Here is a 24,008-nt window from a genome sequence, read left to right as displayed (position 1 = left end):
ACCACTGGGATTTGAATCTCAGCTCTGCCACTTCCTGAGTGAACTTGAGTAAGTAATTTGACTTCTCTGTGCCTCACTTTCCTCATATGTAACATGAAAAATAATAATAACAATAATATGTACCTGTACAGTTGTGAAAATGAAATAAATTACCACATGTTTCGAACACAAAGCAGATCCTGGCATGTAGAAAGTGCTCAATTAGTGTCAGTAGCTTCACATCACTGAACACAGGTTGTCTGAGTAGCTCTTCTCCTTAGGTTTGTTGTTATTGAAATTTATTATTCTCTTTTTCTCCAAAATGTCTTGGATATTTGGTAGTGTCCATTTTCTCAACAGGCAATCTCTCATTGTATTGGTAATATCCTCCAGTGAGCATTTTCTTCCTTTTTACTCAGGTGAGTATTTTGCTTGTCTGGCAGAAGTGGGTGAAATTTTTGTTCGTTGCTGAGAATTTTTCCCTAGCACCCCTTTGCTGTGTTAGAATGATAACCTTCCATAAATTACCCATAGATTCTTGTAGAGAAGATACACACTCTACTTTTAAGGTGTGAACTTCGGAACGTATCTTTTTATTCTTTTGTATCCTTAGTTATTCACTGTACTCATGTCTTCCATCTAAATGCCTCTATCTCTCCAGACCTGTATGATGCCACGTTATATATTTCCCTGGGAAATCCTTGCAGCTCTGGTCCACCCCCATACCCACCTGCATCCCCAGCTGGAGTGCCATGAGTGGGTCAGTCCATGTCCTGGATAGCTTTGGGCACTAAACCATGCCCAGGATTCTGCATTGGGTTTTTCAGCAGGGTCTTGAGGTCTGTGATCTGGAACTGATTCTGACCAGAGTCCAAACTGGACTCCAGAATGGACTCAGCTCCAGACAGAGCTCCCTTGGCTCTGGCTGAGTGGGAGACGGGCTTTGGGTTGGTCTGCACTCTAAGTACCTGCCTTGGCCCTGGCCTCTAAGCTGGGCTCGAGCTAATTAGACTCTGGACAGCTAAAGCTCAGCCCAGACTTTTGCTTCCCCCCCAGTGGTGTCCATTTCTGAAAGGAAAGGCCAGCCAGTGGGCACACGGAAGGAAACATTGGACTATTTATTGCAAAGCTAGATTGACAGCACAGGCCGCAAGGAAACAGACCAAAGAAGGCCCTTCTCTAACAGAGGAATCGGGGAACACGAGAAGGAGAAAGGGGGTGAGGGAAGTGAGCGGAGACACACAAACAGCCACCTCTTCCACCCATTCTTCTCTCCTGGGACCTTCCCTGTCAAGAAAAGCTCTTCTGTTGTGCTTGTTTCTATCTGTCTCTGGGCATTGCTGGCAACACATTCCCCAGGCTGAGGTCTCTGATGAGCACAAAGGAATTCGAAGGAACGAGCACATCTGAAAAGCCAGACCCAAGTCAGGGGAAGCGTATCAGTCACTTCTCAGAGCCCTGCCCCGGCAGGAAATGCAGAGCTGTCTGGTCTGCAGTCCAGGACAGGTCCACTGAGGGCCCCTAGGGCGGCAGGAATTCCACCATCTCAGCTTCACCGCCCCTTTAGTATTAGGCGGGTTTTCCCATCTCCAATGAAGAATCTACAAAAAAGGTGGCCCAGTGAAGTCTCTGCGTCTCCGGGAGAGACCCAACCCTCCATCAAATGTCTCCAGGCCCAGAATTCTCCAGAGAGATGCCTTCCTGAGCCTCTCCAGCCTCAATAGCCAGATCTCCTTGGGGAGAGGGAGAAACTCTTTCCTGTTGGGTCTCTAACCCTTTTCCTGAAGATCCCCATCTCTACCATTCTGAAAGCATCAGAGAATTATTTGTGATGCTTTTCACTAATCCACAAGCCAAGCCAGGACTGCAGACAGGCAGCGATGCAAGCAGCCTAGATCAGCTCAGCCCAGTGCCTGTCCTCGTCCAGACAGCGGGCACTGTACCTACTTGTATCCCTGCACAACCTGCAGCAGAAAGGAAGGACACTCTGGATCCTTGAGGTTCACAAGAAGAGAGCTGGAGGAGAAGCAGTCGAGCAGATATTATCCTTCTGATAACACTATCAACCTTATTACCCATTGCCCAGCTCCAGGGAGCACTGCTCACGTTGTGTCTCATGTGATTGGCATCTCATGACATGCATGCTCTTGTGGACACCACTAACATGGTGTTTGTTCTATGTGGATAGGGTCCCTTGAGTTGTACAACACCCCTGTAGGGAGCTACTCCTCCCCTACTTTCAGTCCATACACTTGTTCAGATGAGGCTGACCTCACCCCAACTCCAGGATAAGATTCATGCTCCAGACATAGCCTATAAGAGTGCCTGGCCCCATGGCTACAGAGATCGATTCAGAGGTAGACATGGCCCAAGCTGGACCAGTCCAACTCAGAGAACAGCAGAGCCAGGACCTTTGTAAGAGCTGTTGTTCTGTTTCCTCTGTTTCCAGCTATTAAGCTGCTAGGATGTAAGTCTGGAGTGCCTGGTGGGCATCTTTGCCTCTACTGGAGAGCCTATCTAAGCATGAAATCTACCCAGAGGACAGCAGAGCCTAAAAAGACCAAGCCCTGGGCTTTCCTGGTGGCGCAGTGGTTAAGAATCTGCCTGCCAATGCAGGGGACACGGGTTCGTGCCCTGGTCTGGGAAGATCCCACATGCCGCGGAGCGACTAAGCCCGTGAGCCACAACTACTGAGCCTGCGCGTCTGGAGCCTGTGCTCCGCAACGGGAGAGGCCGCAACGGTGAGAGGCCCGCGCACCGCAATGAAGAGTGGACCCCGCTCGCTGCAACTGGAGAAAGCCCTCGCACAGAAACGAAGACCCAACACAGTCAAAAATAAATATAAATAAATTAATTAATTAATTTTAAAAAAAAAGACCAAGCCCTGAAGACACTGTCTGAGATCCCACCAAAGCCAGGGCCACTTGTAAACTTTTCAATTATGTGAGCCAATGAGTTCCCCTTTATGATGAAAGCTGTGTTAGGATGGATTTCTGTCACTTGCCACCAAAGGTCCCAGAGCCATAATCTTTGCCTCTGAAGAAGGCTTCCTCTTCTCTTCTCCAAACCCAAGCGAGACCCTAGCCCTCTAGACCTGGATGTTCTAGCAACTGTCACCACGCCCACCAGATGGGCCACGACCCTGTGTCACACCCCTACCTGATGAGCACTCCGACAAGCAGGCTGGCCAGCAGCGGGCCCAGCCAGTAGATCCAGTGGAAGTCCCAGTGGTTGGCCACCACAGCTGGTCCAAAGGCGCGGGCAGGGTTCATGCAGGCTCCAGACACAGCTCCCCTGCAGACACCCAGCCACAGTGGTCGGCAGAATCTCAGCCAAGGAGCCCCGACTCACCCACGTTCATTTCCCCACGTAGGCCTAAGTCACACGCTACCCAGAAACCCCCTCTAAGCTACCATATCATGGCGTTCTGGGAGGTTCCAAAGTGAAAGGCTTGACCCCTCCCCGGAGTCCTCCCTCCAGTCTGCCACTCCCCACACACCCTTCTAGAAGAATGGGCAGCAAGTAGTGCCTGTTCAGTGATGGCAGGAAGGAAGATGGATCTACTCCTTCTCCAGAGTTGATAAGGCAAAGTAAGCAGTTTTCAGCTATATGAACTTTGGGGTCAAGCAGACCTAGATTCAAATCCCAGCCCAGCTATTTCTAGCTGTGACCTTTGTTTAACCTCTCTGTGTTTCAGCTGAGATGAAAGTACATATCTCATAGGTTGTTGTCAGGAGCGAATGAGGAAACGCATACAGAGCCCATGTTTCTCATATAATTCATGTGCAAGTGTTAACTCTAATCTAGCTGACCTGGTTGAGGCCTTTGTTGCACCACAAGCTAGGGACCCAGCATCTCCCAAAGAGGGACTGTTCCCCAAGAGCACCTCTCTAGTCCCGGTGTCTGTACCCTTGCCCCATTCGCTCAAGCTGGGGTCCTCACTCAGGCCTCACCCCTCACAGACCCCACCTGTGTCCAGGAGCCAAAGCCAACTGGATGAGTCAGTAGGCTTATAAGTGAACCAAAAGCCACTAGGAGGCATAAAGCACTGCCACAGCTCTGCACATGCATTTCCCCAGCCTCCCCAAACTCCACCTCCCAAAGGATGACTTAGGGCTGGAGGCAGAGCAGAGAAAGGCTACACTTGGTCCTGCGTCCAAGAGGAAAGGAAGGAGTTGGCCTGTAGGAAGGAGCTCCCTCATCCCCTATATTTAGCGGGGGGGGCCCTTGTCCCAGATCTCTCATTTAATTTGCCACTTCCCAATGACCTTAAATAAGTCACTTGTGTCCTCTCTGAGCCCCAGTTTCCTCATATATAAAAGGGAAGAAATAATCCTTTGTCTCCTTAATCCCTTCCCAAGCCTACTGAGAGGCTCTAGATAAACGAGACAAAGGGTGTGGAATCTCTTTGTAAGTCTGAGGCTAAAACCTGGCTGCCTGCTGGCAGGATAAACACAGCCCACAGAAATGGTTTATTGATACTACAAAAAGTAGAAAATTCACATAAAAATCCAGTCTTCTGACTTCCCTGGAATGAAATTAGAAGGGTCACCCCAAGCCCATATTCCCACACAGCGATAACTTATCAGAGGTGCATGGTGGTGGCCTCCTTAGATGCCACAGTCCCCACCATTCCCTGTTGTCTGCCTCCTGCCAACCCACTTCCCCCATTTACATTACCTGTGTGGCTTCTTTTGGCAACCCTCAGGTAAGCTCAGCAGACCTGCCCTCCTCCAGGGGCGAGCCTCGGCCCAGGGCAGAGCACTGTGGTCCCACAGCCAAGGGGCACTCACCCTGCTAGGATGTCCACGGTGACAGAGAAGCCGATGGAGAAAGGGGCCAGAGGACCCTGCGTCTTCTCGTTTATGGCGCCCATGCATACAGCCAGTGCCAGCAGTGTCGTCAGGATGATCTCTGCCACCACGGCCCCCGCCACCTGCCTGGGCTCCTGGACTGTCACGAAGGCTGCCCCAGACGCGTTCCAGAACCTCTCCTCGGAACTCACCGCCTGCAGAGAGCAGCGCTCAGCCTCATGGTGGGGGTGGAGAGACAGCTGGGACCTGACGGGAGGGGCCCCATCCTTTCGAGCCAGGGAAGGGTCCTGTCCAATGTGCAGCCAGACGTATGTGGACCCACATCCCAGCTCCACCAGTTCCCATTGTGCGGTTTTGCCTGAGCTATTGGACTTCCCTAACCCTCATTTTGCTCTTCTGTAAATGGGGATAACCCAGCGGTGGCTCCAGGTATTGCAGCCCTGAAGGGTATGTAACTTATATGACCCTCTTTGAGAAAGAATACTAAAATACCTTATTTTTACAAACTTTGCAAACACATATACCCAGGTAAACACATAACCAGCCCCCCTAAAAGGCCCCTTCGAAGAGATGAGAAGAGCCCTGAAGCTTAAGCCCCATTGGCTTCCCAGGAAATCGGCCTTGGGGTCATCAGGACACCTGGGGAGGGAACACTGCAGTGCAGACAAGCTTCTGGACCCGGGACTCAAATCCAGGCTCAGCTGCTCCCCAGCTCATTTGAACTTGGGCAAATTATTGCCTTCTCTGTGCCTCTGCTTCCGCCTCTGTAAAGTAGGCGTGGTCATGGTAATAGCCCCGGGCCCAGGTGGGCAGTGCTCTTTAAGGACTGAGGCAGGCTTCTAGTCAAGTTGGAGATTAAATGAGAGGATTCTACCAAGTGCTCGGGGAGGGGGGAGGGCACCCAGTGAATGACCACTGCTGCCCCACACTGGTCTCCATCATGTTGGACAAGTTTGCAAGTGACCAAGCCTGAGGGAGAGTCCCAGCACCGCTTTCCATTGGGAATCAGAGCAGCAAGGTCCGGGCCCCGTTCTAAACAGGCAGGGGAGCAGGGTCTCAAATGGGGGCACAGGAAGACCAGGGCAGGGACGACAGCAAAATGGGATTCGAGACCAAAGTCTGCAACGGGCAGCGCTTAGAGCCACAGACCAAACCCCAGGCAAGCTAACAGGGTGCCCCCTTCACCCCTTCCCACCTCCCCACTCCCTCCAATCCCACCCCCAACACAAGCCAAGCAAGGCTTCCAACTTGAAGGGCCCCTGGTTGAGACTTCAGAACAGCAGGAAGGAAAGAGAGAGAAGGAAAGAAGGAAAAAGGAAGTCAGGCACGCAAACAGGGAGGAAGGAAGTCCTTGCATGGAGTTACGTGTAGAGCTATAGAAATTCTGTGGCCGAGAGGAAGAGCTAGCCTTCCTACCGGAATGGGAGGATTCCAGTAATTTGAGCATTAACTCCCATTAAAGGTAGAGTAACTCAGTTTAAAGGCAGGCAAACTGGAGAACACACAGAGAAGTTAGTTCAGGAGTTTCTCAAGGAGAATAACCCTGTATATCCCGTACCCTCAGACGGTGCTTAGTGAGATGTTTGTAGCATGAATGAAGTGAATGAATGAATGAATGAAAAAAATAGAATTGTCTAAATCCAGAAATGGACTCAGGAACAGAAACCTTGAGTCCTGAATTCTGCTTCCTGGTCTGTCTAGGGAGGGCTGTGTCCAGACACGGACAGAACAGGGTGGGTTTGGAGGAAACCAAAGGCCCTTTGAGTGTCCCCTCCGAGGTAGAAAGGGTCCACCCAATCCCACTGGAGGCAACAGGAATAGAACTGGACAGGACTTCCGTGGTGGCGCAGTGGTTAAGAATCCGCCTGCCAGTGCAGGGGACATGGGTTCGAGCCCTGGTCCGGGAAGATCCCACATGCCGCAGAGCAACTAAGCCCATGCGCCACAACTACTGAACCCGCGTGCCACAACTACTGAAGCCCGTACGCCTAGAGCCCGTGCTCCTCAACAAGAGAAGCCACCACAACGAGAAGCCCGCGCACCGCAACAAAGAGTAGCCCCTGCTCACCCCACAACTAGAGAAAGGCCAAGCACAACAATGAAGACACAACGCAGCCAATCAATCAATCAATCAATTTTTTAAAAAAGAATTGGACAGTCCCCACTCCCTGCCCCTCACCCACCCCAGCAGCCCCGTCAGAGCAAAAGCCCCCAGCCCAGCCCCTGGGGGACCACCCACCTTGGCCAAGGCGGCCCCGATCAGCCCCCCACACAGCTGGGAGATCCAGTAGGGGAGGAGCATCGTCAGGTGGAGGCCTCCGACCAGCACAGCTGCCAGGGACACCGCAGGGTTGAAGTGTCCACCACTGTCACCCGCAAAAGCAGAAGGAGTCGTGAGGCCAAGGCCCAGGCACTGGGCCCCAGCAGCCCCACCACCTCCCCAGATGCCCTTGTGGGGCCGGAGTCCGTCAAGGGCAGCCCAGGTAGAAAACAGGCACCAAATTTCGCCCACTTTCCCCGAGGTGCCGAGTGGTGGGGGAGAGCCTGGGAGGGGAGGGCAGCACCATTCTTGTCCTACACCCAGACCCCAGGGTGGCCCAGACAAGAATACGGTGGGAAACTGTCCCTCAGCTCCTTCCAGACCCCCTAAGAGCTGCGTCCAGCCCTTCAGAGCCGTGGCCACAGGTCAGAATGAGACCCCAGGCTTCAAACTCACAGCCCAAGACAGGTATCCTGGCCTCCCCTTAGAAGTAACCAGGCCCTGAACAACAGCTTCTGATTGGTTGAACTCAACCAATAGAATTTTTTATTGGTGGAACTCAACCAGTAAAATTCCTATTTTTGGTCTGAAAGTGTGACTAGTGTTGCCTGTAAAATTGAGATTAGAGGTTTCTGGAAATGGCATTGGGAATCAGGATCGAGGTCACAGGTTCATGATTAAGTTGGGGATTGGGATCTGGAGTTTGGGATGTGAAGGGGATTAGACAAAGTCGAACCTAGGTCAAAGGGCTGGTTCAAGTTGGCTGGTCCTTCCAGAGGTCATGGGTCAAGAGCCTTCCTTTTCACCAAGATGCTCAACCAGTCCAAGCCCCAGAGTCTAGAGGCCCCCCCCCCCAGTGCCCTGCTACCCCCATTGGCATCCTATCCAGTCCCACTCAGATGAAGGAACTATCCTGAGAGGTTGGCTCACCAATCCCCCTGGTGCCTGGGATGGACACACCCAATAAGAGGGACAGTGACCCCAAGGCCCCCCCATGTCAACCCAGATGTTTAGAGCCCACCAATGGGCCTGCCCACCCAATGGACACAGGGCACTGAGCTGAGACTGGACAGAGGACCCTGGCTCTGGACACAGGGACTTTGTCCAACATGCTGACATTTCAGGACCAGCTGCCCCGACTTGTCTGGTGCAGCTCTGTGCACAGGCCCTTGGGTGAGCTTCCTGCAGGATCAGGGAGCACCAGCTGATCTCAGACTTGACCGGTGGGGAGACGGGCAGCCAGGCTTACTTGGCCTCAATTCAGGCCCATGACCAAGCTTAGCCTGGGCTCTGCCAAAGCAGAGAGGTGAAGGAGGGGGTGGGGCGGCCTCCTGCAGGAGAGAGACTTAGAACCCTCTCGGCCATCAGCCTTGCCACCAGGTCACCCAGCCCAAACGGGGAGAGAAAGTGTCACTCAGAGTGTGGCTCGACCAGGAGAGAGAGGGCTGGGACACTTCACACTCGTTAACAGTAAAACAATCAAGACACCTTCTTAGTTTACTCATCCATTGTTTGCTCAACAAATACTTACTGAACACCTGCTCTGGTGCTAGGTGCTGTGTCGGGCGCTCCAATAACCTCAGAGTCAGTGCCGGGCACACGGTAGGTACCGAATAAATAGTTGTTGACAAAAAACAGATGGCTGAATAAAAGGCTGGCACTTCAGATAGGCAGTCTCCTGCAGTGCAAAGCGATGTTCTCTCCTGCCAGCTGGCCTGGGTTCAAACCCTAGCTCTGCCACCGAAGAGCTGTATGGCCGTGGGCAACTTATATAACCTCTCTGTGCCTCAGTGATCCCTACCTCATAAAGGCTGTTGCAAAGATAATTAATACAGGTTCATATAGAGTACTAGCATATAGTTAGTACTCAATAAATACCAGCTATTATTATCATCCCCTTTTATTCCACCGAACATAGAGAGCTTCAGCTACTTGCCCTGGTCACCCAGCTAAGCGTGACAAAGGTTGCCTTCAACCCCGGATCCTTCGAACAGAAGACTCTGTGTTTTTCATCCCACCTGCAGCTTCCCTTAGATATTTAAAGAGAAATGTTAAAGTTCTCTTTCCATTCTGTTTTTCTAGGAAACAGTATTTCAATTTCCTTACTCAGATCAGTTTTCTGTGTTAGATTAAATAGAGACCAACCAGGTTCTAGACGCCCCTGCCGGACACTCCATCCAAGACATGTGTCACTGTGGCTGGTTCTCCTGGGAGCTGTCCAGGGGAGGGCTATGCAAGAGGAACCCTTCAGCCCTCCCTGCCCCACCCCCGGCGGGTTCTTCTGCATAACTCTGCCTACCCTAGGCTGGAGCAAAACCCCGTCCTAAAGGTAACAATAACACAGCAACCAACAGTGATTGAGCGCTTACTATGGACTAAGCTCTTCACATCGTTTCATTCTCGTGCCTCCCTCAGGAGATGCTGGGTTTAGGACAGACAGCTTGGGTTTGCCTCCTGGCTCTGCCATGGGACCCTGGACGAGTTACCCGGTCTTTCTCCTTCATGTGTTGGCTTGAGAAATAAGATTTAGAAAATACTCCCACTGTTCTCATTTCATAGGTGGGAAGTTTGGGTTTGCGGAGTGACTTAGTCAAGGCCACAGAGCTCATAGGCTGAAGAGCTAGGATTCAAACCCAAGCAGCCTGACCCCTCCCCCAACCCACATTTTACCCAACACTGCTCTTGGGATCCTGGGCATGTGCCCAGGGGTCCCTGCCCACAGCTCTGCTCCCTGCACCAGGCGGAGTGCTCAGAGCTGTTCCCACCTGATATTCCCCAGCGTGGCGATGACCAAGCCCAGGGCCAGCCCGTGGGCCAGTGCTGGCTGCAGCAGCCCAGCGTCCGTCCCGTTCTCGATGACCGACAGGCAGCCGATGAAGATGAACAGGGCAGAGCCCAGCAGTTCAACCAGGCAGGGCTGCACAAACCGCTCGTACCAGCACCCACGCCACCTGCCCCCCTCGCTGGGCTCCTTCACCTTGACGCCACCAAACTCCAGGTCACACATGGATGCAGCTGCCTGAAGGTGGGGAAACGGAGGGGGACACGGATGGGAGGAGAGCCCAGAAAGAAGCCCCCCATTGCCCCAATCTTGAATTAATTCTCAGCAACCGCTTGGATGGCCAGGCTGCAGAGGAAGAGGCCGGCAGTGGACTTACCTCTGCAGACATCAGGGCGGAGGTGACTCAGGACAGGGCTCTGGCCTGCGCTGGCTGGAAAACCCGCACCTGCTCTCCCGGACAGGACACTCTTATCTCCAGGACCGGGGCTGCCAGCCCACTACAGGCTCTGCCCCTTTTAAAGGGCTACAGAGGCTCCCGAGGGTGTCAAGAAAGCAATAAAGCCCAGTGGGAGGTGGCCCTGAGGCCCAGGAGAGGAAACACTGTTTTTAACCTTAACTGGGTAGGGCAGGGGGTGGTCAAGGATTGCTGAGCTTTCTGCCAACAAAGGCAAAAGGCATTGGCTTCGCTGCGTCACCTGGGGAGGGCTCCAGGTCTTCCCCAGCAGGAGATGGAGGGCCCTGATCCCCAGCTCCCTTGGTCACCACTGGGGTCCAGAGGAGACCCACGTGTGTGAGTGAACACGAGGAGGGCCCCGCCAGATCAGGACCACACATGGGAAGTAACGGTAAACTCATCTTCAGTGATTTTTCCATGGACTTCTAAGGACACCTCCTTGTATCTGAGGCCCCAACACCTCCACAGACTCAGGCTGAAAGGCTGATCCAGGACTGAGGGTGTAGACGGATGGCCATCTCTGGAGATTGCAGAGGCAACGGTAAAGCCCGTGGACTTTGGAAACAGGCTGCCTGGATTTCAATCCCAGCTCCTCCGTGAACCAGCTGAGTAACCTTGAGCAGTTGCTTACCCTCTCTGCACCTTATTTTTTCTCCCGTGCAGCATGGATGATAGTGGTGGTACCAATGACATTGGGTTGTGTGGCTTAAATAAGTTAAGATCATAAAGTGTTTATGACAGAGTCAGACACGATAAGCACAATACCAGTGCCTGCTGATTTAGAATATGTATTTATGTGAACTAATATTTACTGAGCACTTTCTACATGTCAGGCGCTCGTCTAAGTACCTTATATGTATTATCTCATTTAAACTTCACAACAACTCCATGAGGTAGGTACTATTATTACAGCCATTTTACAGATGAGGAAGTGGAAATTTGGGAAGGTTAAGTTTCCCAGGATCACACAGCTTTTGTGATTGTGGGCTAAGTCACAAAAGGACAAATACTGTGTGATTCCACTTATATGAGGTACCTAGAGTAGTCACACGCATAGAGACAGAAAGTAGCACGGTGGTTGCCTTGATCTGGGAGGAGGGGAGAATGAGGAGTTATTGTGTGATGGGTACCCAGTTTCAGCTGGGGAAGATGAAAAAGTTCTGGAGGTGCTGCACAACAATATGAATGTACTTAATATCACTAAACTATACACTTAAATGGTTAAAATTGTAGATTTTGTGTTACACATATTTTGAATAGAAAAAAAAAAACCTGTGGGTAAAGCCACCACACTCACAATTGAAAGAAAAAAACTTGTGGGTTAAGCCTTTCTAAGGTGATGGATGGATAGATGGATGGATGGATGAATGGATGGATGATGGAAGAAGAGATGGATGGAAGGATGGGCAGATGGGTGGATGGATGGAAAGAAAGGAAAGAAGGGAGGAAGGGAAGGAAGGAGAGATGGGTTTCCTTACTCATACATTCAACAAATATTTACATACCTACTGTGAACCAGCCACTGTCCTAAGAGCTGGCAGGAAATGTTGCGGTGAACGAGACAGACAAAGATGCTGTTCGATGTTCATATAACTATTATCTGAGCATTGCATGTAGAGATAGAGAAGTAATGTCAGGGATAAGAGAATTTCAGTGAAAATTTCCGCCATGTATTGATAACCCATTACGTATCCAACGCTGTGCTAAGCACTCTGCACAGGTTCACAACAACCCTGTAAGTCCTATGACTTCTTATCCCCATCTTCAGATGATAAAAACGAGGCACAAAGAAGTTGAAGCACCTGCTCAAGATCGTGTAGATGAAAAGCATCTGCTTCAGGACAGAAGTAGATGCATCTGGACAAGGGTTTGACAGTTTGCTGAGAGCTCTTTTCAGCTCGAGGCCCGGGAACGCAATGCCTCTATTGAACATTTGCACATCTCAGAAGGTTTGGGGGCTGCTCTCTTGCTGGTTATCTTGAGACCTGCTCTCTCCCTCCTCTGCACCCACAGCACATCGTACAAGATGTTTCTTTTTCCCTTCCTCCCATGTCCCTGCAACATAAGATCGTTGTCCAACCCTCAACTCCCCCATCTCCCTCATTCTTGGCCCAAGTCCTGCCAAGTGCTGCTCCCGGAATATTTCTCTCCTGTTTTCACCCAAGCCTTCATCGGTTCTTACTTAGGCTCTTGAAAAAACATTAAATATTCATTATACACCTGCCAACGGCAGACCCTGCACTGGACACCACACATGCATTCCTTCAATAATTAATATTCACAATAGTCTATTATTTTCCCACTTCACAGGTAGGAACTCCTAGCTGGTATTACTACAACTCCTCATCTGGTCTTCTTGCTTCAACCAATTTCTTTTTTTTTCTTTAATTGAAGTATAGTTGATTTACAATGCTGTGTTAATTTCTGCTGTAAAGCAAAGTGATTCAGTTATACATAGATTTACATTCTTTTTCATATTCTTTTCCATTATGGTTTATCACAGGATATTGAATATAGTTCCCTGTGCTAAACAGTAGGACCTAGTTGTTTATCCATTCTATATAAAATATTTTGCATCCATTAATCCACATTCCCAGTCCATCCCTTCCCCACCCGCCCCCTTGGCAACCACAAGTCTGTTCTCTATGTCGGATGCCTCACCCAATTTCAATCCATTCCTTTAAAAGTGGCAACCAGCAGGGCACAGTTTGGCACTTGGGTCCAGGTTTGGGGATCAAGCTTCTCCACCTGTGCCCCCTATCTTCTCTCTCAGCCTCAGTTTCCTTGCCTGTAAAAGTGGGCTAATGGTGGTACCCATCCCCATAGAATTGGTGTATAGATTAAGTGAGACAATGCCCTTAGTACAGTGCCCAATTCAGAGCAGGTGCCCAATAACTAGTAGCTCTTATTATGGTTCTCATTAGTCAGAGTAGGCGCGTAACAAATAACCCCAACATTTCAACGGCTTAACATAGTAAAAATTGATTCCTTGTTCACAGAACAGTCCATAGCAGGCCCTTCATCACATGGTGACTCAGGGAGCCAGGCTACTTCCATCTTGGATCCACCATCTAGGTCCTCAGATCGTCTACACCAGCCAGCCAATGGGGGAAGAGAATGTGGAGGACTGTGCAGGGGGTGGTTTGTGGGGTAGGCCTAGAAATGGCAAATACCACTTCCTTCCATATTTGATTGACTAGAACTCAATCACATGGCTTCACCTGGCCACAGAAGAGTCTGGGAAACACAGTCTAGCGGTGTGCCCAGAAGGAAAAAGAGAGGCATTTTGTGAACGCCCAGAAATTTCTGCCACACCACATGGTGGTTGCTGTTGTTCCCCAGCCTGTCAATCTAATCCCATCCTTCCCTGACTTCAAACTTTCTAGCACATTCTGTGGCAGTCAGTGCCAAACTTAACTCCCATAGCAGCCACACAGGCCTGCCCTGGACTCAACTCCTGCCACATGAACCACCATAAAGGATTTGTCAGGTGAGTCCTGCACCCTCACCCCCTCCCTGCCCATGCCATCCCCTCTGCTTGGAGTTCTCTTTTGCCCTCTTGGCCAACTTCTACTGCTCACTCAAATCTCAGATCCAGATATTTGTCCTCCCTGACTCCTGGGCCAACTAGCTGTCAGTCCTTGCTGCATGCCCCTCCCCAACGAGAGCCAGGATTGGACTCAGTAGCTCCAAAACCAGTGGTTCTCCTGAGAAAATCTGAATGTCATTCAAACAGAACAATGTATTTCCACAACGTGAGATTTTTGTGTGGCCTGATGTCTCCATATGCAATGCACTGGTCTCCCAAACCACCAGGATAACTAGTACACTAGGGAAATGATGTCTTCCTAAGAAATTGTTTGACTGGAAAACTTTTCAGCCTTCCAATCCCAGGTCTGGCTGACATGACCAAAGCCTCTAATTTTTATCTTTGTTTGCATAGAAACATTTTAAGACATCTCGGCATCTGTCGGCACCTGTCTGCCATCCACCACCAGGTCCAAACGGAGTATAAAAGCAGGTTGCATTTTATCCTGGCAAACCACTCTATCCTCCTTTCTCATATTGATGGCTGCACACGTGTGCAAGACATGTTCACTTACTCCATGGTCCTGGCACTAATTGCCGTCATTGTCATGGGCCTTGTTAAATTGTGCCAGGGACATTCTGAGCACTTTCAGAGTACTCTGCCCTTTCTCGTACTCAAGTTGGGACACCCTTAATTTTGTAACAGAAGAAATCAAAAACCCAGAAAGAAATTTGCCCCTGGCCATTGGGATTTCTATGCCAATTGTGACACTCATCTACATCCTGACCAATGAGGCCTATTACACAGTTCTGAGCATTTCAGATGTCCTTGGCAGTAATGTCATGGCTGTGACATTTGCTGACGAGACATTTGTCATGTTTAGCTGGACCATTCCCATTGCTGTTGCCCTGTCCTACTTTGGGGCCTCAATGCGTCTATCTTTGCTTCATCAAGCTTGTCCTTTGATGCACTGTTGTGGAAAAAATGTGATGTTGGTGCCATGGCAGCCACCTTGAGATCATGAAGTGCAACTGGCCAGAAGTGTGGATCTTTGATGACACCACCCAGGCACCAGACAACCCCAAGACCAGCTACTCCAGACTTCTTGTTAAATAAACGTGCACTTCCCAGAAAGCACCCCAGAGAGAGTGAATTCATAAAGCGGCTGTGGGATATTTTAATTTTCAAGGGAAATAAATTGATGCTCAATATCTGTCAGACAGGGTGTGAATTACTAGCTCAAGGTAGTTCACAGTTTTCTATTAGACGGCCCTACATTCCTTTCAATTACATCATATCTTTGCAAACCTGGTTTTATGGGTGTTGCCATATTAATAATAATAATAAAGAAAAACAAGTGCTGCATGAAAATCAGTGTGGAAAAGGAAGTGAGAGTGGCAGTGTCCAATCTGACTCCAAGGCCTGAGAACCTGTGCAGTGCCCCAAAGGCATACATATCCCATGGTACGCAACTGTAGTATTTAAAAATGAAAGTTATTAAGAATGCAATTAAATTGAGTTATTTAATTATAGTTATTTAAGAATGAAATAAAATAGAAATAAGATATTTTTCCGTTCAATGTACGTGTATTTTCTTAAATGGCCACTAAGTAGTTAGGCCATAAATACTAAGTGTTTTTTTGGACCTAACTAATAAATACAACTATTAGGTATTCCTTTTGTCCAAGGAACACCATGAACCAAGAAAGTTTGGGAGCCTCTGAAATAAATAATACATGTCCTTCTCTTTCAGGCACTGGGGGTTGAATTTTCTATCCTTTGCAGCAGAGAACATTTATGGCTGATAAGCTCCCTCCCAATATACGAAAGATACTGGGCTTTCGGTCTAATAATTTCTTTTTAAAACAAGTCAATATTTGTAGTAATGCAGATGCTTGATAACTCAGGCTGATCCTGAGATTTGTGCGCTGTGGACAGACACAGAAGCTTAAAGCAGAACTGTTACTGACCTGGGTTCTTGGACTCTTTAATCAATAGAAATTGATAAGAGGCCAGACAAGGAATTCGGGCAAGGCTTTACTGGGACTCGTGCTGCAGCAGGAGGGAGTGAAAACAAGTAACAGGTTCCCCTGCTCGCTCCCTGAGGCGGGAGGGGGGGAGGGCGGTGGGGCGAGCCGGTTCCATAAATAGGGTGAATGCAAGGGCGCACTGGTGGGTCGCGCCAGAGGGGTAGCTTAGGTGCTCTGCCCACCCCCTTGGTGGTGCTGTGTGCAGGATCATGCGCAGGACCCTGCTTTTGCTCCCAGCACCTCAGAAGTGGCAGCTGGATTTTGGTCTTTTTGTATCTTGCTGTTCATAATTTGCCCCAACTGCACATACTCAGTTATTTTTAGTCCCGTATAGTTTCTTTGTATTTTGTTGCTCCAGGAGACATGTGTCCAGGTTCAAGCACTGCAGCAAAGGATCCCAGGTCCCAGCCTGTCTCAGAACCCCTCACTGTCTTCTGAAACTGTGGCTTTATTTCTATCTAAATAGCTCTGCCATTGTTTTCAACGTATGATCACTCACTTGGAGCTCAGGGCAAGTTTGTTGTTGGAAATGAGTCTCGTTTTCACCTTTCTCACTGCTCAGATCGCAGGTTTAGCTTGAACCTGAGCACCTTCTTTCCTTCCTTGTAGAAGCCACCAGCACCCTATTTTCTCCCCTGCAGTGTCCAGTTCAAATGCTGACGTCTTTGGAGTCACTGGTAACCAGACATCAGACATGCTGGCTACGTCAGAACTTATTACAGCCAGAAAGTCATTGGACTGAAGGAGCAGTCCACTAAGTCTCAGCAGTAAGGGTTCATTTGCTCGCCATCTGCATGTTTGGAACAACAGTTAAAATGGTAGTAATAATGTCTACTGTTTACTGAAGAGCTTGTCACTATGAGCATATTTCATATGATAATCAGAATGTTCTCATATTGTTGACTTTTTTTTTTGGTTCTATCATTTTCTCTACTATTTGGATAGTAATACTTATTAAAATTAAATAGCTCTACAGAAGAGGAAATCTAAAAGGTCAGCAAACATGAAAAGGTAATAGCCAGAAAAAAATTCAAAGGAAAGCAACAGAACAGAAAATTTTAAAACGTGATTAACATCCAGTACTGACAAAGAGGGAGAAAATAGGCAAACCCATGCATTTTTGGGGGGGAGTGTGCATTACTACAATATTTTGTAACACGATCTTGCAATATTTATTAAATCTGTAAATTCACCTACCCCTAGACCCAGCGAGCCTTATGTTTGAAAAATTGATCCTATAGAAATAAAAACTCCAATTGGTAAGAGTATATGTACAGGGACATTGATTTCATTATCGTTTATTGGTAGAAAAAGCTGAGAACTATCATAATTTCATAATTATGAAAACATCTACCCCAGAATGAATGTCTATTTTCAGTATCCTGAACATCCCATTGTTCTACTCAGCATCAAGCCTTTGGACAGTCTGTTTCTTTTACCCAAACTGCTCCCTAATTCTGACAAAAACTTTCTCATCCTTCAAGTCTCAACAAAGATATGATAATGTTTTTAAAGGGTGTAAGAGAGAAAGTATCATGAAAATGTGAATCACGCAGACTGGCTAGCAATTGGATGAATCTCACAAACAAAGTGAAAGAAGCCAGATGCAAAAGAGCGCACACAGTGGAACAGAAAGTTCGAGAATAAGCAAAGCTGACTGTGCTGTTAGCTTTGGGAGGTAGTGACTCGGACAGGGCACATGGAGACTTCGGGAATCTATCACTTTCTATTTCTTGATCTGGATGCTGGCCACAGGGTGAGTTCACTTTGTGAAAATGCATCAAGCCAATAACGATGTGTGTACTTTTCTGTGTGTACATTGTACTTCAATAAAAAGTTAAAAATAAACCCAATCTATGTTAGGAAGTTACCTTCTGGATATAACCAAGAGGAAATCTGTAGGTGAACCAATGGTACCTAAGAAGAGAACACTGAATTCAGTCTCTACGTTGTCGCCTGTAACATTTTATCCCCATAAAATATAAAAATGTGCTGATTTAGAAACTGCCTTTAAAAATCAAAAGCTTTCACTCTGCTGTTTTTTACTCCAATAGTTGAATTGTCATCAATAACAATACAAGTTGGGCTTCCCTGGTGGCGCAGTGGTTGAGAATCTGCCTGCCAATGCAGGGGACACAGATTCGAGCCCTGGTCTGGGAAGATCCCACATGCCGCGGAGCAACTAGGCCCGTGAGCCACAATTGCTGAGCCTGCGCGTCTGGAGCCTGTGCTCCGCAACAAGAGAGGCCGCGATAGTGAGAGGCCCACGCACCGCAATGAAGAGTGGCCCCCGCTTGCCACAACTAGAGAAAGCCCTCGCACAGAAACTAAGACCCAACACAGCCAAAAATAAATAAATAAATAAACAAAAAAAAACAATACAAGTTAACAGTCAGCAAGCCCTATCCCAGGGCTTGTACTGAGCATTTAACAAACACCACCCTGCTGGCTCCTCATGACAGTCCTGTGAGGTGGGTGTTGCCCCCATTTCTCAGATGAGGAAACTGAAGTTCAAAGATCTAGTGACTCACTAAAGGTCAGAGGTAATTAGGGTCAGAATTGGTTTGCTAACTCCAGAGCTTATGCTTTTACAGAAAAAATATCTCTATAAGAGGTAAAGTAGCTAAAAAAAGAAACTAGAACTATCTTTTGAGAGACTCATTTGGGTTTTTAAAAATTATTTCTAAAACAGCTCTGTTGAGGTACAACTTGTAGACAATAAATTACCGGTCAAGTATACCATTGATGCTTTGACATGCATATACACCCATGAAACCAGCTCCACAATCAAGACAGTGAACATGTGTATCATCCCCCAATTTTCCTCATGACCCTGTTCCTGTTCTCAAGCAATCACTAATCTGTTTTCTGCCACTATAAATTAGTTGGAATTTTCTAGAATTTTATAGAAATAGAATCAAATATATAGAGAACAAACTAGTGGTTACCAGTGGGGAGAGGGGAGAGGAGCAATATAGGGTTGGGGAGTGGGAAGTACAAACTATCAGATGTGAGATAGGCTACAAGGATGTATAGTACAACACGGGGAATATAGGAAATATTTTGCAATAACTGTATATGGAGTATAACCTTTAAAAATTGTGCAAAAAATTAAAAATTTAAGAAATAGAAATGGAATCAAACAGCATGTGTTCTTTTTTATCTGGCTTCTTTCACTCAGTGTACTTATTTTCGATTCATCTATCTTGTTGCATGTCCGAACTTAATTTCTTCTGGTTGCTGTGTAGTTTTCCATTTTTCTATACTACAAAGCTACAGTAATCAAGACAGTATGGTACTGGCACAAAAACAGAAATATAGATCAATGGAACAGGATAGAAAGCCCAGAGATAAACCCACGCACATATGGTCACCTTATCTTTGATAAGGAGGCAAGAATATACAGTGGAGAAAAGACAGCCTCTTCAATAAGTGGTGCTGGGAGAACTGGACAGGTACATGTAAAAGTCTGAAATTAGAACACTCCCTAACACCATACACAAAAATAAACTCAAAATGGATTAAAGACCTAAATGTAAGGCCAGACACTATAAAACTCTTAGAGGAAAACATAGGTTTTTTTTTTTTTTTTTTTAACAATGCCATTTCTTCTACTAAATATTCAAAAGCCTCACTAAGATTTTTGGAGAAAAGGATCACTTTTCATCAATGGCACCTGGGACAGTCCCCAAATAGGAAATAAGCCAATGTAATAAATTGTGAAAATTTATCAGAAATAATGAAATGAGGCATCAGGGCAACCACACCCTCAAGGAATGGTGATGGTGGGGAATTTTTATATGCTGTCTGGGGCAAGGGGAGAAGAGATATATACAATGTAGTAGTCAAAAGCACAAGTCCCAGAGCCAACCTGCCTGCTTTCGAATCCAGTTCCATCATTTATTGGCAGTGAGGACGTTGCAAGGATAGAGACAGTTGCCCATGTCAGATGCTACTGAGAAGTTGAGACAGCCAAGGACGGAGAAGGGGTCACTGGGTGTGATGGTTTCAACGTCACTGATGTCCTTCCCAAGGGCAGGTTCAGTTCAGCCATGTGTGTAGAAAGGATTACCAGAGGTTTTAGATGAGTGCGTGGGAGAACAGGAGAGGCAGTGAGAGGCAGTAACTCCTGGGGGAAATGAGTTCCAAGTCCCAATTCAAAAAGCCAAAAGCACACTTTGGAATGCATGTCTCAGTCGTGGGAGGTATGGGAGAGGGAGGGCATGAAAGCTAACCCTTGGTGAGATCCTCTGCCCCTGACACCCCCTACACTCCCGTGAGAAACTGTAAGGTTTCTATAATGTTATAAGATAACCATTCCGTCATGTGGTGCTTCTCAACTTCAGTATTTCCAAATATATCACCTCCCTGATTTCTGCATGTCCGTGCAGTAGCTCTACCATTATCTTCTTAGTAACCGTCTTTAAATGGGCTCGCTTTTAAAATGAAATAGACAGGTGCTTTAAGGGATATTTTATAACACAACCATCAATAGTAATGGCGTATCATTAGCCTTGAACAGAACGTACTCCATAAAACTAAATGCAAGGAAAAACAGAAATATAATTGAAGCCAAGCAAAGTTTTAAAAATTCTAGCCAAATGCTGTCGCTCCCTCAGTTAGAGAAATGCTATAACACTCTGACCTCCACCTGTGATCAAAACCAAAACCAATGCTAAGGGGGAAGGGGGGTTGGGGGAGGGAAGTATTGGGATGTAGGGATTGGCAGATGCAAACTATTATATACAGAATGCACAAACAAGAAGATTCTACTGGATAGCACAGGAAACTACATTCAGTATCCTGTAACAAACCATAATGGAAAAGAATATAAAAAAGAATGTATACACATGTATAACTGAATCACTTTGCTTTACAGCAGAAATTAACACAGCATTGTAAATCAACTACACTTCAATTAAAAAACAAAACCCAGGCCAAAACATTAGAAACAGTGCTAACATGGTAGTGTATACACACATAAAAGTGAAACAAGTTACAAAAAAAGTACTCACCCTTACTATGGACGATGTGCTATGGCATTCTCCGTTCTAGTCCGTATCGGACAACGTGCTATGACATTTTCCGTTCTAATCCGTATCTTTTTAAAATAAGGGACTTGATTCCCTACATGGAGTCACCATCCATTAATGGCCTAGTACACGGTTTCAAAAACAATGGATTAGTAAATATGGCATTAGTGTTAAAGACACACCAGCACCAGCCTGAGATCTTCTCCTGGGACTTCTTAAGATCTGAAAGGTCCTTAAGACCTTACTGAAAAGGCAGTAACTTTCTCACCGGGTGATTCACTGTCATTTCACGCTGTGTCACCGCCCGGACCCCTGTCAACAGGCGTGCTGCTGTGTAACGGGGGACAGGCCACACTGTAGGGAAAGCTGATCTAGAGACTCTGCAAGTCTCTAGTAAGGGGCCGTGATCTCCCTCGGACGGGAGAGGGCCGGCGGGCTGCCTCACTGCCGTTCTGCACACACAGGCTCAGGTTCACAGCCCCAGTCACATAACCAAAAATTTCATTAGGTGTGGACAGGCCTTATGTCTTTGAATTGGAGGCCAGGTCTCCAGGGCCCCTTTTAATCTGTATCATAACTGTATTAGTTTCCTACTGCTGCTGTAACAAGTGACCACAAACTTAGCGGCTTACAACAACACAAATTTATTCTCTTACTGTTCTGGAGGTCAGAAATCTGAAACTAGTTTCACTGGGCTACAGTCGAAGTGTCAGCAAGGCTGGCTCCTTTTGGATGCTCTGAGATGTTCTCTTGCCCTTTTCAGCATCCGGTGGCCGCCTGTACTCCTCCACTTCCACCCCTTCCCCCACATTCAAAGCGCATCACTCCAGTCTCTGCTTCTGGCGTCACATGCCTCCTTCTCCTCCGACTCTGACCCTCCTGCCTTCCCTTATAAGGAAGGACTCTTGTGAGGACATCCGGCCCACTTGGATGCTCTTGGGTAATCTCCCATCTCAAGATCCTTAATCACAGTTTCAAAGCCCCTTTTGCCACATAAGGTAACATATTCACAGTTGGAGGGATCAGGGGCTCATCGTTCATCCTGCCACAATGACCAAGGTGAAGGCGGATTTAAGCAGGAAAGGGCAGAAACGGGAGCAGAGGCGAGCTCCAACATCTGGTCAAGGTGCCAAGTGCAATGTCGGGTGCTGCAAACAAGAGCACACAGGAGTAAATCCCACAACGGACGCAAGGGCATGAGCTGAGTCTGACTCACAGGGAGTGAGCCAAGGTCAAGGTCGGGTTAGGACCTCTGGTTCCAGCTGACACAGAGGTGAACCGCAGCCCACCCAGGGGAGCAAAGGATAAACAGCAGAGGACCAACACACCGACAATGGCAACTGAGATTTATTTAAACGGTAAAAGCCGACAGGAACAGGAACTGGTACGAACGACCACCTCGGTAACTGAGGTCTCTCGGCGAGCGGGGAGACTGGTAGCCGAGGCCTAACCACCACTCAGGAAACTTGGAGACTCAACTCCGGAAAGGTCAGTGGCTTCAGCTCTGGCTCAGCACGAGTCTTGAACAGATCAGTAAGTTACTTCCTTCAAGCCTGGGAGGAAACACACAGAAGCTGTGAAGAGACTCTCACAGATTGGGGCAGAGAAAACGGCCAGAGGTGGGAGAATGTGACCTCCGGATCCCAGGCCCACAGTGACTGGCTCTGGGGCACCAGCCACACGTGTGATCACCGTAGCCCCGGCCTCCTGGTTGTGTAAGATGAGACTTCACAAGGCAACAGGAGGTTGGATGAGACTGTGTTTATGGGTGGTTTTAAAGGGATTGAGAAACGTTGTAACAGTTTACGGGCTCTCTGCAGTAAACCTGAAAGTCTATCCTTTAAACGCTGAGCTTTTTTTTTTTCTTCTGAATAATACTTCTCATTCAGACAACTTGTTTAAGGCGTTCATTCTTGAGTGTTCTGCTTTTTACCTTAAACATTTAAAAATTAATATTGGTCTGTTTTTGCTGAGAAAGAAGCCAAAGGGCTAGTGACTAGCCTTAGCAATTTCGTTCACCCTTTTCTCTTTGAGTCAAATTCAGTGATAAAGAAGACTAGTGTAGGCAATTTATTTCTTCACATGTCTAGTAATTTTTTTATCGTATACTGACATGGCAGATAGTAAGTTGAGGAGACTCTGAATTCTAGTATCTTCCTCTGAAGAGTGTTGAGTTTTGTTCTAGCAGGCAATTATATTATTGGAGAATCATCCTGATCTTCTAGAGTCTTGGTTGCAGGGTTGTTTAGTATGAATCTGTCTAGGTTTTGTACTAGAGCCTATTCTTTAGGAACTTGGCCTTTTAAATGCTGAACTTCAAGCAAACACAGTTCTTTCTTTCTTCCCCACACACATATAAGTACAGTAAGTCCCCTACATACAAACGAGTTCCGTTCCGAGAGCGCGTTCGTTAAGTCCAATTTGTTTAAGTCCAACGAAGTTAGCCTAGGTACCCAACTAACACAATCGGCTATATAGTACTGTACTATAGGTCTATAATACTCTTCACACAAATAGTACTTGAAAAACAAACACAAAAAATAAAACATTTTTAATCTTACAGTACAGTACCTTGAAAAGTACAGTAGTACAGTACAACAGCTGGCATACAGGGGCTGGCATCGAGTGAACAGGCAAGAAGAGTTACTGACTGGAGGAGGGAGAGGACGTGGGAGATGGTAGAGCTGAAGGATTGTCAGCAATAGGAGATGGAGGGCAAGCTGCAATTTCACTCACGCATGACGCTGATGGAACGCAAGTTTGCATCTTTGAAAGTTCGCACCTTGAAGGTCTGTGTGTAAGGGACTTAATGTACTGATACAACAAAGCAGCCAGGCGCACAGTGGGGACAAGAAGCCCCTTACAAAAAAATGCTCAATACATCGCTACTTTACAGAAACTAGAATTAACTCTATGCTATTACAAACCACCTATATTTTTTAAAGTGTGAGAAAGTTAAGTAAATTCAGACATAGCCTCATGACAGAATATTTATAAAGCCATTAAAATGCAAGGGGAAATGCTTATAATATTAAGTTACAAAGATCAGGAATCAAGGTTACATAAATAGATAAATTCAACTCTGCTAAAAACAAAACAACAGCTAGAAAAAGAATGGAAGGGAAAA

The 24,008-nt window shown here is 47.3% G+C and overlaps 3 protein-coding genes across 6 annotated transcripts in view; 1 reads left to right on the top strand and 2 right to left on the bottom strand.

The window, feature by feature from the left end:
* The window catches only part of ZKSCAN2 (zinc finger with KRAB and SCAN domains 2), a 502,693-nt gene that overhangs the window by 23,448 nt on the left and 455,237 nt on the right, over positions 1–24,008 (top strand). The gene's annotated exons all lie outside the window — the stretch shown is intronic.
* On the bottom strand, positions 218–10,140 carry AQP8 (aquaporin 8). The gene is made up of 5 exons (XM_082362649.1): positions 9,819–10,140; positions 7,033–7,159; positions 4,773–4,987; positions 3,139–3,273; positions 218–1,580 (listed from the first exon to the last, which is right to left on the bottom strand). The coding sequence occupies exons 1-5, from the start codon at positions 10,058–10,060 to the stop codon at positions 1,532–1,534; spliced, it is 768 nt and encodes a 255-aa protein (XP_082218775.1). The 5' UTR covers positions 10,061–10,140; the 3' UTR covers positions 218–1,531.
* Positions 22,211–24,008, bottom strand: part of LCMT1 (leucine carboxyl methyltransferase 1) — a 55,158-nt gene continuing 53,360 nt past the window's right edge. For 2 of the 4 annotated variants that reach the window (XM_082362585.1, XM_082362582.1), the window contains one exon: positions 22,963–23,672. In XM_082362585.1, the coding sequence (XP_082218711.1) occupies positions 23,614–23,672 (59 nt within the window). In that variant the 3' untranslated portion in view covers positions 22,963–23,613. Of the gene's footprint in view, positions 22,456–22,962; positions 23,673–24,008 lie in introns of those variants that run through there. The other 2 variants (XM_082362583.1, XM_082362584.1) reach the window with 2 other exon arrangements.

Source organism: Balaenoptera borealis (assembly GCF_965194805.1).
Source record: "Balaenoptera borealis genome assembly, chromosome: 16".
Lineage (NCBI taxonomy): Eukaryota > Metazoa > Chordata > Mammalia > Artiodactyla > Balaenopteridae > Balaenoptera > Balaenoptera borealis.
The sequence above is the reverse complement of the archived record's forward strand: the minus strand, read 5'-3'. Positions and strand labels throughout refer to the sequence as shown.